The sequence below is a fragment of the Scardinius erythrophthalmus genome (assembly GCF_964197995.2).
Source record: "Scardinius erythrophthalmus genome assembly, chromosome: 15".
Classification (NCBI taxonomy): domain Eukaryota; kingdom Metazoa; phylum Chordata; class Actinopteri; order Cypriniformes; family Leuciscidae; genus Scardinius; species Scardinius erythrophthalmus.
The window spans coordinates 30,122,465-30,138,005 of record NC_138235.1 but is presented as its reverse complement, the minus strand read 5'-3'; the positions used below and the strand labels follow the sequence as shown (position 1 = coordinate 30,138,005).

Sequence of the window (15,541 nt, the reverse complement as noted above, 5' to 3'; positions counted from 1 at the left end):
GGCCAGTGAGCAGGTGGTCAGGATGGGGGATGTGAGAGCTGGGCAGCTTTAAATTTAGGCCCTGGTCTGATCCGGGCCTCCGCCTTTAACAGCCACACAGGAAAAGCTATACCCTCAAGAGACTCAAGCAGAGTTTCTGCACCTCAAACATGCACATATAGATGTTCAAATGCTAGTATAAACCCATAATGTTCTTTTTTTTTAACTTCATTTTCTCACCCACACAGACATGAACAGGGGGAGCATCTGTTAGGGCTAGAGTTGGAAAGTTTTTCCATCAGTGTGAAGCCCTGGGGGACTGACAGCTCTCTACAAAACACCTCGCTTAAAGATCTCAAATTCACCCTCAAAAACAGTCAACACACCCGTGTGAGCAAATAGATGTTGTGTCTAATTTGGCAACTTGTGCATGTGATGGTGTGTATAGGCACTAAGGGAAAGCATTCCTAAGATAGCCTGAGAGAATACAGTTGGTGGCATTTGCATATCCCTTACTACAAACCCCGATAAAGAGTTAATAGGTAATTCTAGATTCTCTCCATTCATATTGAGCCTTTATCATTTCTTTATGGGTTATAAAGAACCATTTGAATACTATTGTAGTTATCTCACTGCCCACAAGCTTTTGAGTGAATACTGAGTACTGCACTAGTTGAGATGGCTCAGTGGTCTATGGAAAATGGCTGCCTTCATTTATGTGGGTGTGTGATGTTGTTTCTTCACAACTGGATTAAGGTTACAATTATCCATCAGAGGCCTATAGGTCTGCAAAAGTATTTTAAGCCACATGTCTTTGGATTTTATTATGAAGAAAACCCAACTTTACCATTTATTTATTTTTTAATGACAGCATACACCTTTTGTGTTGCATTTTATTATAATAAAAGTTGCATTATTGAAAAAATACTTTCAAGCAAACCATTTTAGTAATATTAAATATATTTATCTTATTATTAATAAATATATGAATATATCTATACTTAATTTTTTGTTATAAAACAAAAGACATTGTTCATAATTATATTTGTATACTGACTTCATTTGCTAAAAATCACTTGTTCATTGCAGATATGACTTATTATTTATTTAAGAGTAACTAAGTCTTTAAATACTTTAGGGCCACTGTATAGCATTTCATTAACTTAAAATGATTAAATAATAAAAATCAATTACTATTTTAGTTTTTTATGTATCTTGGCATCAAATACAGAAAGTAGTTAGATTTTGGTCTTATGGCCATTTGTGCAAGTGAATTGATTTTAGTAAACATTGAGGAACACGCTATTCAAACTCAATTAAGTGGAAAAGAAACTATTAAGCCAGAGATATTTTTTCAAAAACACACTTTATTTACAAGGCAGTTATAAAAGTTTGTATAAAAAGATTTATGAAAAGTTCAAAATCAGTGTAAAAAAAGTGTTTGTACTTGACGCTAATACAAAAAGGCAGCGAATAACAAAAACGTTATTGCTAAATGCTTTTGATTGGGCACTGCAATCTTAGTATCAAATGCTGATTGAAATATCAAAAACAAGCCGACTAGGTATAAAAGCAACAATCATTTCAGTGTTTCAAAAAGTAAAAAATACCAAATGTAAATCTGATTACAAATTGACATAAAAAAAAAGTGTTTAAGAAAACATGATCAAGAAATGTTTTATCATCACAAAGGCAAATTCGTTACAATTTTCAACCCGACTTGAAAATGCTTGGTAAACCTTGTTTTCCCTTGTTTTACAAATACAAAAACTGTAAAAAAAAAAAAAAATGAAAACAATAAACACTTTTTGTTCTGTTGAAATCTTTGCATAGTTGATCTAAAACCTGAAATAGTGCTAATACAATGAAAGCTCAACATTGTGGTTTTGCTTTTGAAATGGCAACACTACTAAACTGACAGAGACCTTTTTACGCTAGATATATCACCAAAGATCTACATTAGGCAAACTTGAATTTTCAAACTTGGCGCAGTCATTTTTAGGCATTGGACATGGTTTGTTTTGGTCAGGAATACATAGCAGTGCTTTTAGGCATTTGGCTGAAATACATACGATCTCTGCAAGGGCAGTTCTGTTGTTCACCCACAGATATGGAGTACAAATATTGTGTAGTTTTAGGTGTATGATTCTGATAATGCTAGGAGGACACAAGCTCCTTACAATTAACACACATTTAGCGATTAAGAAGTGAGCAATACTGGGGTCAAACACTGGCAAAGGCGGCCATGGTAGTTAATTATTATTCTTAATATAAAATAATAATAAATTACTGCAAATTGTTCCTTATATTAAAATCCATAAAATTAGAACCCACATAGAGAATTCATTTCCCATATATAATACAAAATATATAATACAATATTATTAAATTTAAATCAAACACAACATGAATAATGTCTTTGGTTGCTCAAATCAAATAAGCGACGGCACAGCTTAAACATTGGCGACTAACATCAACTGTGCAGTCTACAAAATGGCTTGAAGCCTCTCCCAAATAATGTACTAGAAGTGTTGAAGTGTTCCTCTTTTACTTCTTTTCAGAACGATTGTCTTCTTTCACTCTCCCTCCTTCTTCTTCCCTTTCTATATTTGTCTCTGTCTCATTCTATCTGTCTCTTTACATGACCAGTGCTCGTGAAGAATAATTGCTGAGGTATTTGTGCGTGGCTTCAGAGGGCATCGTCTGCTCTTCCGTCTTCCCACAAAGCACCTGTTCCCATGTGCTCAACTGCTGCGAGAGAGAAAAGATACAGAGAGAGAGGAAGTAAAGATGGAGAGAAGTAGAAAAAGTCAAAGTTGAAGGTGATTGCTCTGGTTTTGCATAGCATACGCTTCAGTGTCTAATAAATCACACATTTACAATTTTATGGCACAATTCAGCACCTGCAGTCATAAAGTCAATATGTGCTACTACATGAGCTATAAAGTTTTGTACACGTACATGATATATGTACATATTTAAGCCAAATTTCATTTCAGTACTGTATCTGGACACCCATTTTAAATGGGTGTGTATAAGGGTCTCGTGATAGATTTTGTACCTGCAGAGGACTTCCCATGGCTCTGCGGGGCAGCTGGGCGGCTTTGTGTCCGTCCTCAGTTTTCTCTGCGTTAGGAAGCATCAGCACAGAGCTAGTCAACATATCCTATGAGTCCCAAAGAGAACGGAGTCGTCAAATATCGAAATAATATTGATAAATGAAAACTATTTACAGAGGCGGAGATCAACATCCATTTACGAACAAAATCAAGATACTCACAGGCATGTCATGGGCGGAGCCACTGGAAGGGAACAGCTGGGTCTGGAGATCTTGCTCCTCCCACTGCAGACAAGCCGACTCCACCTATAGATCCCAATCAATTATTGAATATATACAAACCCGCCAGGCAGAAATTACAGTCTATTGCTTTCATAATCCTACGTCCAATATTCAATATCCAATTCACACCCCCCACTCTTACACAGATGGATCAGACAAGTTTGACTGCTTACCGATATAACTAACAAATTCAAATAGCAACCTACAGACAAGACGTTTTTCATTTCTGCTATTTGAATATCACATTGAGATGTATTCAAATGAAGGGGCGCACATTAGCCCAAACTGACCTCCTGTTTTATCTTCTTCAGGGGGGGCTGTTCCAGATGCACCCCCCCGACGCTGATCTCACACTCCTGAGGCTCCTGCTTAATATTACCAACCACTCCAGAGTTCAATGAAGGGCTGTGGGCCTGAAACCAGAATAGAGTCTTGAGTAAAATATTCCAAAGTAGTGATGCATGATGTATCGGTTCCATATTGGTTATTGGCCGATATTAAATGCTTTTAAATTAATTGGATATTTAATTGTGCTCATTCCCCTGTTTTTACATTCAGATTACCTTTGGCATATATAATGCAATACTATTAATTCTTTAGCAATGTGCGTTATAAATGTAGCATTTAAAATAATTTTTTTAGTTTTAGTTTTTTATATTGAATTATACACAAAATAGCATACAATGTTAATATCAGAGAGCATGAAATGCACACACACATTATTTTACATCTATCTTTTGAGGACATTCATTGACACAATGCAATCTCTAGCTCCTTACCCATCTCAACTAAGTGCCTAACCCGAACCCTTACCCTAAACCTACTCTATTCCTACTTATAACCTTATCCCTAAAACCAAGCCTTGACCCTCAAACAGGCCTTTAATGGGGTCTCAGAAAGTGAGGACTGGCCAAAATATCCCTTTACTATCTTTGTCCTCACTCTGATGGTCTAAAACTCAAACCGGTCCTCACAAAGATAGTTGTACAAGTACACACACAGTATATAAAATAATATTTTTTAAAATGTAAAAAATGTTTATAGTCTCACCCTTTTCAAAGGTCCGTATTTGGTGTCCTGCATTGTCAGTGTGGATTTGAATGGAGTGGGTGTGCGAGGAGAGCACTCCATGATAGAACGCCTCAGGTTGGGGGTCCGGAACCTGAAACAGAACGCCCATATGTACATTATTAATTATTCAGGGTTTTATTAGAATCTCATTAAGTCTCATTCATTTAATTCACCCTGTGATTATGCTTTATATCTGCATGGGAAACTTCTTTAAGAATCACATAAAGAGCCATTACAAATGCAAAAAGTATTGAAATGGGCCCTTACAGCTCGTTTTCCTTCTGAGGCCGAAGAGCAAGGTCTTGCTGCAGTGCTTTCTGGGAGCAGACAGGTGAGGGCGTGACCGGTACATTTTGACTGTCTGAGTCCGGGCTCACTGATGCATTAAAGAACTACAAAAGAGAGGAAGAAAGGAAGGCAACAATCAGATACTAATCTGAAAACCACTTATTTAACATTCAGAGGTGTAGGAGGACCTCTAAAAGGGGTCAAAATCAGCATAAACCTCAAAAGATTCATCATGCACAATAAACTACTGTCACTAGGCTAAAAGAGCAACACTAGCATGTAATGAAGAACAAATATTTGTAATGAACAAATATGCAAACATTTGCTAAGCATAAAATTGTCAAGTGCAAAATAAATCTGTCAGAGGAAATTGAAAGTGATTGCATGCGTTGTTCACTAGAATTTCCGTTCAATTTGCCCCTGGCAGTCAAGAAAACAATGCAGCATTCCTTCACGTACAAATTCACATGTTTAAAGTCGAACTCAAATGATTTCTGGGTAATTTATTTGAATGTGTCACTGTTACACGTTACATGTATTTACTATAGTAATATCTATATACATTAGGCAGAATTACATTCAACTAACCCTAAACCAAACCCTTATCCTACCCTAGTAGTTAATTAATATAACTCAGTACTTTAATGTATAATTACACTGTAACAGTGACACATTCAAATAAAATGTAACCGATTTCTGATATTAAAGTCAAATGCTGTCTTGGTTATGTAGTGGTTGACATCACTATGAAACTAATTCCCTAAAAACAGCCAAGCACTGATTACACAGCCATTCCGAGGGGGTAAAAAGTGTAGCACTAAGAGCTGATGTAATACAATCTAATATCTTTTCCTCAGCACACACATTATGACACCCAAAAAACTCTCATGGGTGTTATAAATGCATGTTATGTATGGTTACATGACCTTTAGATGAATCCTACGCATGTAGACTAATGCAGACTGATAGGTGTTAGTGTGAAGAGATTGATTCATGGTAATCAGATAATAAGTGATACTCATGATTGAGTTATTGGGTGACTGATTGATATATGCGGAGAAGTTTCAGGCTACCTGAGAGGGAGAAAAGGGCAGGTGTCTGACGGCTGAATGTTTGGGCGTAGAGCAAAGAAATGTGAGGGCACTGCTGTCATCGTTGTGGGTGGGCGAACCCTGATTGGACTTAGCTTCAGTTTTAGGCAACCTCCTATCAGAGTGTAAGTTGGCCCAGATAGATGGGGCCTGAGAAGACGAGATCATGTGAGGACACCGAGGTTGACAGGTAACTAAACGGTGGCTATCAGCTGACCTTTACAGGGTCACGTTCCTTTTAGATCTAATATAGGATGATCTATATTATGGTCTCTTACCGAATCAATAGCATCAATAAACTCTGGTAAACTGGAGCTGGAGTCATTGTTTGGGCTGTTTGTGTTGCCATGGGCGCTTTCTTCTGGAAGGCATCCCTGGTCTAGGGATGGAGCCGGGACTGAAACAAACACGCCAACCGAGCTGTCCGTCAAAGAGCCTCTGTTCCACCCACTGTAGCCGTTCATGGAAATCTGCGAGAGAGGGAGGGGAAAAAGAAGTTGTGTATGGGAGTGAGTGGCAGAAATTAAGCGAAATAAAGAGAGGGATGCATGCAGGAAGAACAGTCAGAGAGAAAGGGAACTTGTTGAGTTGAATGATGTGAAGTGTTGGGAGGGGGTTCGGAGTTGCACAAGGAGTTAAACAGAGCTTGTGGTGTGATAAGGCACAATTGCATAATTTAGCCAAGCAGTTAGAATGTGAAATAGACCCCCAGATGCTTCCTCCAATTAATCACACACACACATAGACACTTACACAAAAACACAGACACACACACTTACTGGTAGTGCCTGCTGTCCCTTCAGCTCATTTTCTGTTGACATCAAGAGCATCTCGATCTCCTTCACCCTCTTTTCTTTCTCGGGGTCCTCTTCGCTGTAGTGTCTCTGTATCACAGGAATCAAAATGAAGCAAAATGAACAAAACTCAGTGTTTTATTATGTCCGAGCTGTGAGTTTGAACTGAACGCGATCATATAAAAAAACTAGGAGCGTCGAAATAATTTGAAAACAATAGAGAGAAAACACGTCAGATTGGTCGCACAAAAAACAAATGTACTGTGATGGTAAAGTTGAATTTTTAGCATCATTACTCCAGATTGCAGTGTCACTTGATCCTTCAGAAATCATTCAAATATGCTGAAAAATTTCTTATTATTATCAATGTTGAAACAGTAGTGCTGCTTAATTTTTTCAGGATTCTTTGATGAATAGAAAGCTCAAAGAACAGTATTTATTTGAAATAGAAACATTATATTACAGTCACAGTTTAATTGACTCATTGGTTACCTGGATAGGAGCAGTGCCATGTTGAGGAATGTTCAAGATGTTCAATTGAAGAGCAAGTGGAAATGGCACCTGAACACAAGGGGAATAAAAGATCAATTACCAACTGAAGAATTCAGAATCGTAATTTTACTCTGTGCCCAACAATACCATTATTTAAACAGGTAAACGTATGAGAGAGAAGTTTTCTCGTACCCGTTGTGAGTCAGGCACGTAGTACGGATACTGATTGCTCATGGAAGAGGCAGGCATGGATGTGTTGGTCGGTGTGTGATTGTAGTTCAGGAGGTGAGGTTTAGCGTAGCCGTTGCTTAGTGGAGTGGGGCTGACTTTAGCGGCGTGCTGAAGGTAGCCCTCTTGCTCGACCTTCCGCCGCATAGTGGAGTTCCAGTGGTTCTTTATGGCATTATCGGTTCTGATGACAAGAAAATAACATAAGTTTGTCCTTATCACATACAAATACGTAGAATATAAGCGTTTCAGTAGCGTTTCCTTACCTGCCCGGGAGTAGCTTGGCAATCTCAGCCCATCGGTTTCCAAGTTTCTCATGTGCCTGATAGATGATCTGATCTTCTTCCTCAGTCCAGGAAGTCTTCTTCACCTCAGGGTTCAGGTGGTTGTGCCAGCGTTCTCTACATTGCTTACCGATCCGCCCCTTTAAGTGCTTTGCGATCACAGACCAACGTTTGGGGCCGTACTTCTGAACCAACTCAATCACCTGAGACAGAGAAAAGAAAATTGTGGTGAGCAAGTGATTGAGGAAAAGGAGGTGTATGCAGAAAGAGGTGTAGGGGTGTACTGGAGGCCAGCACAAACCCAGAGAGAAAGGGAACTAACATTGCATAAGTGTTTTAAGATTGCACACAGATACAGATAGTGGTATTACGACGAATATCTGCGAAATACACCTGCTAATGACTTCTGCTGGGTCATAAAAATGACGATAAATGGAGAAACACCTGGTCTCGCCAGTTAATCATTACAACACAACACCCGCTCAATGGATCTTTACTTTCCTCCTCAACTGCATGTGGATTATTTGGTTGTGTAATTGCAATCCTGTGGCTGTAGTTTGGTTATATGAGGTAACATATTGGTTGTGGTATGGTTATTTTGTGTCAGGTTGTAGATGTCTTACCCGTTGGTCTTCTTCTTTCGTCCACGGCCCTTTGATAAGTTCAGGGTTGAGAACTTTCTGCCAGCGATGCTGACACTGAACATCTGTGCGATTCTGTGAAACACACACACACAAGTACAGTGAGAATGGAAACTAATTTTGGATTGTCAATGTGGTGTGTAACTTGAATTAAAGTAATTTTTGTCTTTAATATGAGTTCAGTGGGCTTGAAATCCCAGGTGTTTCGGAAACCCCACAGAGTGAATCAGAAATGAAACAGCTTTAGTTTCTAATTCTTGTTCATGTGTTGAGATTGACGTGTGGCAATCTCTATCTAGATATAGCCTAGATGCTTTTTTTCCCCCTGCATTAAGCTTAGCATCTGTATGTGTGTGCACTCTATGTGTTTGTGCCTGAGAAATTTGTATGTGAACATATGCTTCTACCTGAGTGCACATTTGTGTGTGTGTGTGTTTGTACATCCGTGTGTGCTTGCAGGTGCACAGTGGATTCTGAAACCTTGCCATATCCCCCCCATTTGACTCTGTTCCAAACTAGGCCAACCAATGAGGAATACCCAATTATGCAAAATCCTCCAAAACGTGCACACACTTCTACAGTACCTGATCCTTTGGCTATTCACATGCAAATGCACATATATAAAACACCACACCTAACATAACCTAACCTAACCCCCTAAAGCTTAAATACACAAGCCACATAAATACACACACATTTAAACAACCATAGACACAAACACAAAGACTCACAGGTAGAAAGCTGGCAATGACTTTCCAGTCTTCTGAACCATGATGCTCTACCAGCCTCTTCAACTTCTCATCCTGTAAAAAGTCAACATTATAGCAGCATTAAATACATAATCAAATAATGCATTGTTAAACAAACAATAAATAAATGATATTCCATTAAATAAACACCTCACAAAAGCTACTTGAAGAATAAAGTTATCAGTTAAACTAAACTAAGTTTTAACGAATACATAGGATACAATATAAAACAAAGCCGCCAAAAACACTACTTTAAAACAACTGAATGTCAAAAGGTGCAAAAATCAAAAACTCAGTGTGTGCAAAACCATAAAACAATGAAAGCTTTTTTGCTTTGAATTATATATCAGAAGAATATCTGTGTTAAGACTATATAATTAAAAACTACATAAATACACACACACACACTATATATATATAGACACACATTTGTACATGTGACTTTATATATATATATATATATATATATATATATATGTATATTTAATATTTCAAATTTTAATTTAGCATTCAAAATTTTATTTTTATTTTAAAGCTTATTTCTTTTTTTTAAAGTGTTATACTGAAAAATAACACTCAAACAAAGCCAGGCAACAGTTTTGCATACCTCCTCACGGGTCCAGCGTGTCTTGCCGAGGTGGCGTTTTCCTGTCTTGGCATGAGGACCATCGTAGTCATGATCATAAATCTCCACATCATCATCATCTTCGTCGCTACTGTAAACACTGGAGGGAAGGGTAAATGAAAGATTGTGAGATAAGGAGAGTAGGGTAATAACCAGAGAAGGGGGGGGGGGGGGTAGTGAAACAGCAGAAGAGCAAACATGAAGGATGAGGAAAAACGAGCAGATCCTCATGAAAATGTTAGATGTGGTTGTTGACATACATAAAAAAAAAACACCCTTTCACCCCCATAAGTCTATCACGCATTCTAGTAAAATTAAGCGCTAACACAGTCAACACAAAACCAGAGTGGATGAACCAGTACAGCCGGCAGGTTAGGGTGCAGGGGGGACACGCTCAGAGAAACCTGTTCTGATGTTTTTGGTTTCCACAGAAACAGTGAACGTGTGTGTGGACTGGCACTGTTTCAGGATGGAAGCGTGTTCAGACCTGCACAGGTACTGTCAAAACCATCTCACCTGGCCAGCTCTTGGCCAATCACGATAGAGCACAAGCAGACGTAGAGAACAATGTTCTCCTGCTCTTTGTGCTACAGGTGTATGTGTATACGTACTTTTAAACCTACGTTTATCCTTACTACCAGTGCTTAAAGCGAAAGATGAAGATGATAGCTCACTTTTTTGACTACAAGTACTTGGAAATGTAAAACTCAAAACGCAGCTAGCTCACTGAAAAAAAAATATATATATATAGTCAAATAGATACGGTTTCATCTTAGTGTGCAATGAGGGTTGTTGACTAATTGTACATGTGAGTTTAGATATGTCAAAATAGACTCACTGTGGCTGAAACCTTATTCAAAGGTATTTTTCAAAACATCAGTCTGAGTCTTAAGTAGTTTACCGTGATCTTATGTGACCAATACAACATCAAATGCCTGTCGTCTGAGCTTTTAAAATGTCTCTAATGGAAAAGCACATGCATATGAACTGCATGATGGCTTTGAAATTTTAAACACAAACTTAAAAGGGACAGTGCATGCAAAAATGATAATTCTGTCATCAATTATTCACCCTCATGCTAAACCTGCATTACTTATTTTCTTCTAAAATCCTTGATATTTCTTTAAAAGGAAATATCAGGCAGGATGACAGCCACAGTCACCATTCACTTTCATTGTATGGATGGAAAAAAGATGCAGTCAAAGTGAATAGAGACTGTCAGACCCTCACATTCTGCCTTATATATACATACATATATACATATATATATATATAAATATATACATACATATATATACATATAATATATTTTTAAAGAAATTCAAAAAGAAAGAAATTCATGCATGAGGGTGAGTAAATGATGTCAGAATTTCATTTTTGGGGTGAACTATCCCTTTAAGACTATAATACTACTAGTTGTTCCAAATCCCGACAATTGTAAGGCGGATTTAGAAAATTTAGTGGACATAATCCATCCGGCTCACATATAATCTCAAAATTAATCCAAACGTTATTAAAACGTAAAAAAAAAAAAAACACACGAACATGTCGAGAGGTTTCTGCAGTCGCCCGCTATTTTTCAACCACACTACGTTGCCGCTGAAATTGTGCCTCTCGTCAATTGTTTCTGAATCAAAATGAGTGTGTGATTTTTTTGGGGAAGTACCGAATCTCGCCGTAACCTGTCCAGCGGATTCACACGCTCTACCTGCGCGCACGGTGGATGAATGAAAATGTAAATGAACACGAGCGCGAGACCACCGCGCGGGCGCGAGCGCGAGCGGGGAGCGCACATGCCATCCACCTGTTCAGCGCGGCGCAGCCCAACCAGAAGAAAGACACATTCCGCGGAGAGATGCGTGCGTTTGGAAAAATGCAACCAAATATAAGCGCTACATTTCTGAGCACGCATTTGATAAATGAAATGGTATCAGCACGAACTGTCTAGCCTTGCGTCTAAATGCCCGCATGTGCCTATGGAGCGCAGTCTCATAATATAAGGAAATACATGCGCGAAAGTTCATCAAAATGCATAAAACTTAAATCTCACCTGTGTCTGTGCCGCCTCGCCATCCCGCTGTTTAAGAAGAGGGTAGAGAGGTGATGATGAGTGCGCTCGCCTCAAGTGTGCTGAAGTTGAGTGCTGTCAGCTCCTCTTCGAGGAGGAAGTGCTGATATTAAGCTCTCTAGCGGAGTGTGCGATATTGTAAACAGATCCATCAGACAAAGCTAGGGCTGTCTCTCTCCCTCCCGCTAAATTTGGCGCCTCGGGTCCTGCGCATGCGCACAACCTCTCTACTATTCACTCATCAGAGCGCCTTTCGTTCCGCGCTAATCGTCCTCTGTTGTTCTTTTAGAACAATTTTATTGTGTTTTTCGTGGTAAAAAGGCAGGGAGGGGTGGCAGTGCGTTTCTTAGAGGACAATGTGGACTCTGAGTGGGAGTGAAAGTTTGGAAAACAGGGGGAAACAGAGCGTGAGGGGTCCGGGCATCATCTCTCAAGCTTAGCGCTGTTTCTGCGGTACTGAGGCTGTACTGTAGTAAGTGACGGAATCGTAAAGGATGGTTCCGATCGCGATTCCTCTTAACGAGTTCGGTTCGAGATTAATTTTTTTTTAAATTATGATCATTTTAAAAAGTGTTCTTATTTAATTTGCCAAGAGACGATCGTTTCATATTATAACAGAACATATATTACAAATCAGAAATAAATATAATACAATTCTAAAACGTGTTTTCCTGCAAAACCCAGATTTGTGTGACTTTTGACAGATCTTTTAGAGGCAGCATAAATGCACATTTTAAATACAAATACTAAACAAACATGTGGTAACAATTTATTCATTTTTATTTAACAACACTGAAAACAACACAACTCATAATGTGTATCTTTAATACGTTATATGAACAACCATATGAACAAGTCTCACGAGCCTTACAATTCGAGTAGTAGGACATGGGAGATTAACTGATTCAGTGTTTTTGATTCACTAAAAAGAACCGGCTCATAAGAGTCATTTGTTCGAGAATTGAACTGCACTGGTCGCCGTATGTATCATAACGTGGATTCTTTTACAGTAAGCTATTGTAGCGCTTAAATTCAGAGCTCAAAACACACAGTCAGAGACAGAGTACTTTAATAACGTCACAATGAATGAATAGCTTACACGTTTTAGAACCGCTGACATCATTCGACACTTTTTCGAATTCGAACAAAGTTCAGGTGTTCAGTTATGGAACCAATTACCCTGAAATCTACTTAAAATTATATTCGTTCGAAATCTGCTATTTTGTTATTTCCCAGGAATTCTTTTAAATTAACTACTTTATTTCACTTCTCTCACTTTCATCAGGTTGCAACAGTTTCGCTTTTCCTTTTCCAGAAATGTAGCTTGCCACCTCTGGTTTGCTGATATTTTCACTTGGCTTCAGTACCAAAGTTACACAATGCACTGCACATTTTGTTACTGAAAGTCACGATCAGGTTATTTGTCTGGAACTGAAAAGTTGTGCAGCTTGTTTAAGTTCTCCGACATGTCCAACCTGTTGCCATGTAGTCTGCGTAATTGCATAATCATCAAGGATAATCATCTTTCTTTTTCACACACCCTTGAGGGTTTTTGTGGTCTATATGTTTTGTTTTGCCTTTGCGCCTACTTGGTTGGCACATTGTGACCGTCACTTAACATATCGATCAGCGCGAGCCATTGTTTCTGACCGCCGACGCTCACGTGCTCAGCAGAGCTCGCAGCTCGTGAACGCGCCTTGTGTCTGCACGCCGATGACTGAGAGCGCTCATCCATCCATTGCAGAACAAGGAGGGGTTAATAGGGTGCTTCATTAAAAGATAGAAGAAGAAAAAAACACATAAGTCGCCATTTTATTTCAGTAGTTTACTTCCCTATGAGGGCATGTGATTTATGACCCACTCATAGATTACTCAACATCTCAACTAATTCATATTTGCTGTGGTGTCATTCAACAACTTAAAACGTGTTTGAATTTCATTCCATAAATAACAGAATATCAAACCAAGTAGAATCTAAAAACATATTAGACTGTTTCTCAGTGCTAACTTCACAATGTTTTGATTCATATTGGTAAAATTACTGGTCCAGAGCAGTTATTTGAATGAAGAATGACACTGACCAATCAAAATGAGGAAGGCCTATTCTGGAAAGTAGTGTAATAAATTCCAACTATTAAAGAATATTAATAATTCTATTGCAGTTAGTTATGAAATGCAACATTAATAAAGAGCATTGCTCAACTGAAAAGCCATGACGTGTTTATGAGTAAAATACAGTAGGCCTAAGTAACTCATTTGATGATAAATCTGACTGTACAACTCTCTCCAGCCCTGTTGCCCGCCACTCATGTCTGAAGCTTCTAAAATGCGTCTAACATCAAATGTAGGCTACAAGAAAAATCACTTAACGTGAGCACATGTGTGATGATGTTAAAGTGCAGAGTTTTCCATTGACCTCAAAATATTTGTGAGTCATTCTGGAAACAGACGCCACAAACAGACAGGCTTAGTGATGTGAGAGACTAAGACTGAGACTGACCACTGTTTAATGCCTAATTAAAATGTTGAAATTTATCTCTACTCTATGCCCCCAACCATGATTCCCAGACCCAGCCACCGAGACAACCTGTGGGTAACACTTTTTAGAAAGTTGCAGTGAATGAAACATCCCCCACCGCACAAACATACCACACCCAGGGTTAATCCAGGGTCAGTCAAATGTTCATCTCCTGTCTCCTTCATCTCATCTCTCCTCATTACTGTTTGCCATGACATCAAAAGTGACAGTTCTTATTTTGTATGGAATATTGCAGTATTTATTATAAATTGATCTGTGCACATCATAACATATTTTTTTTAATTAATGTGCTCTTGTAATCTTTAATCAAAATAACTTCCCTCCCTCTTGCATCACCATCATCTTTTCTCTTCTCTGATGACATGTTTACTAGTGTGAGGGCGGGCCAACCTGTCACTCACATCACATGACATCACAGCAATAGCAAACCACAATGATTCTGTCAGTTCTCAATGGGCAAAATCAAGTCCCGCACTACATTTTTCCTTGTTCGAGAATCCGTTTCACTCGGATATACGTCACAATAGCAAAGAAAAGACTATTGCAACTTTCATTTCATGCTGACTAAAGTAAGACATCTGAAATTGAAGCAAGAAAACTATTAATTATGCATATTTGTGCCATTCATTTAAACTCCTCCAATACACTCTCATGGCAATTCATAACTATTTTATGTTTTTGCGAATTGGTGGTTAATTCATATGAATTCACACATATTTGTATGATCTGCTACGCCCCACTGATGGTTAGGTTTAGGGGTGGATCTTTCATGCTTGCAGGGTTTTTTTCTTCTTCAAAAATATTCAATATTCGTACAAATTCATACAAAATTGCATCGGGATGCTTTCTCTGTACATGGAAAGAACCCCTCCCACCTGTGTCTCTGCAACCTACTCTGTAGACTTGATATAACTGGGTCAGTCTAAGAAAGCATGAAGCAGTGAAGCAACTGTATATCTGCAGTGCTGAGTGTGTTTTAAGTTAAATTTAGACATGTTCTCAAAGTTTAAATGTCATGCAGATGTGAATGAAACCATATTTAGCACAAACAGTATCAGATTAGTGACTGTGGTAAATCTCTCTCCTTATCTGCCTGCTGTACAGAACAACTTTACTTACTTTACATACTTTACCTCACTATTCCTGACTTATAAGACATTACAATGTAAATGGCAATCAAACTGATTCAACATTCACCCAAAAATCCTATCATATCTCCTAAGTGATTCATCCATAGATTTATTGAAAGTATTGAAACCGAAATATCAAGATCCTAGAAAATCTGATATAGCATAGAGTAGGAGAGAGATTGAAGGTGGTTTCCACTGGAGTAGGTTTCGCAGCTGCAGAGT

General features: G+C 38.5%; 1 protein-coding gene across 1 annotated transcript; it reads right to left on the bottom strand.

Annotated features, from left to right (window-relative positions):
• Positions 1-1,334: 1,334 nt before the first annotated feature.
• Positions 1,335-11,857, bottom strand: myb (v-myb avian myeloblastosis viral oncogene homolog). Its single transcript, XM_081386356.1, has 15 exons — positions 11,633-11,857; positions 9,565-9,682; positions 8,940-9,011; positions 8,191-8,283; positions 7,550-7,770; positions 7,248-7,467; positions 7,056-7,124; positions 6,549-6,653; positions 6,048-6,239; positions 4,658-4,782; positions 4,370-4,481; positions 3,610-3,732; positions 3,260-3,343; positions 3,041-3,145; positions 1,335-2,730 (listed from the first exon to the last, which is right to left on the bottom strand). Exons 1-15 carry the CDS (start codon positions 11,653-11,655, stop codon positions 2,617-2,619), a joined length of 1,776 nt encoding a protein of 591 aa, XP_081242482.1. The 5' UTR covers positions 11,656-11,857; the 3' UTR covers positions 1,335-2,616.
• Between the last annotated feature and the right edge of the window lie 3,684 nt (positions 11,858-15,541).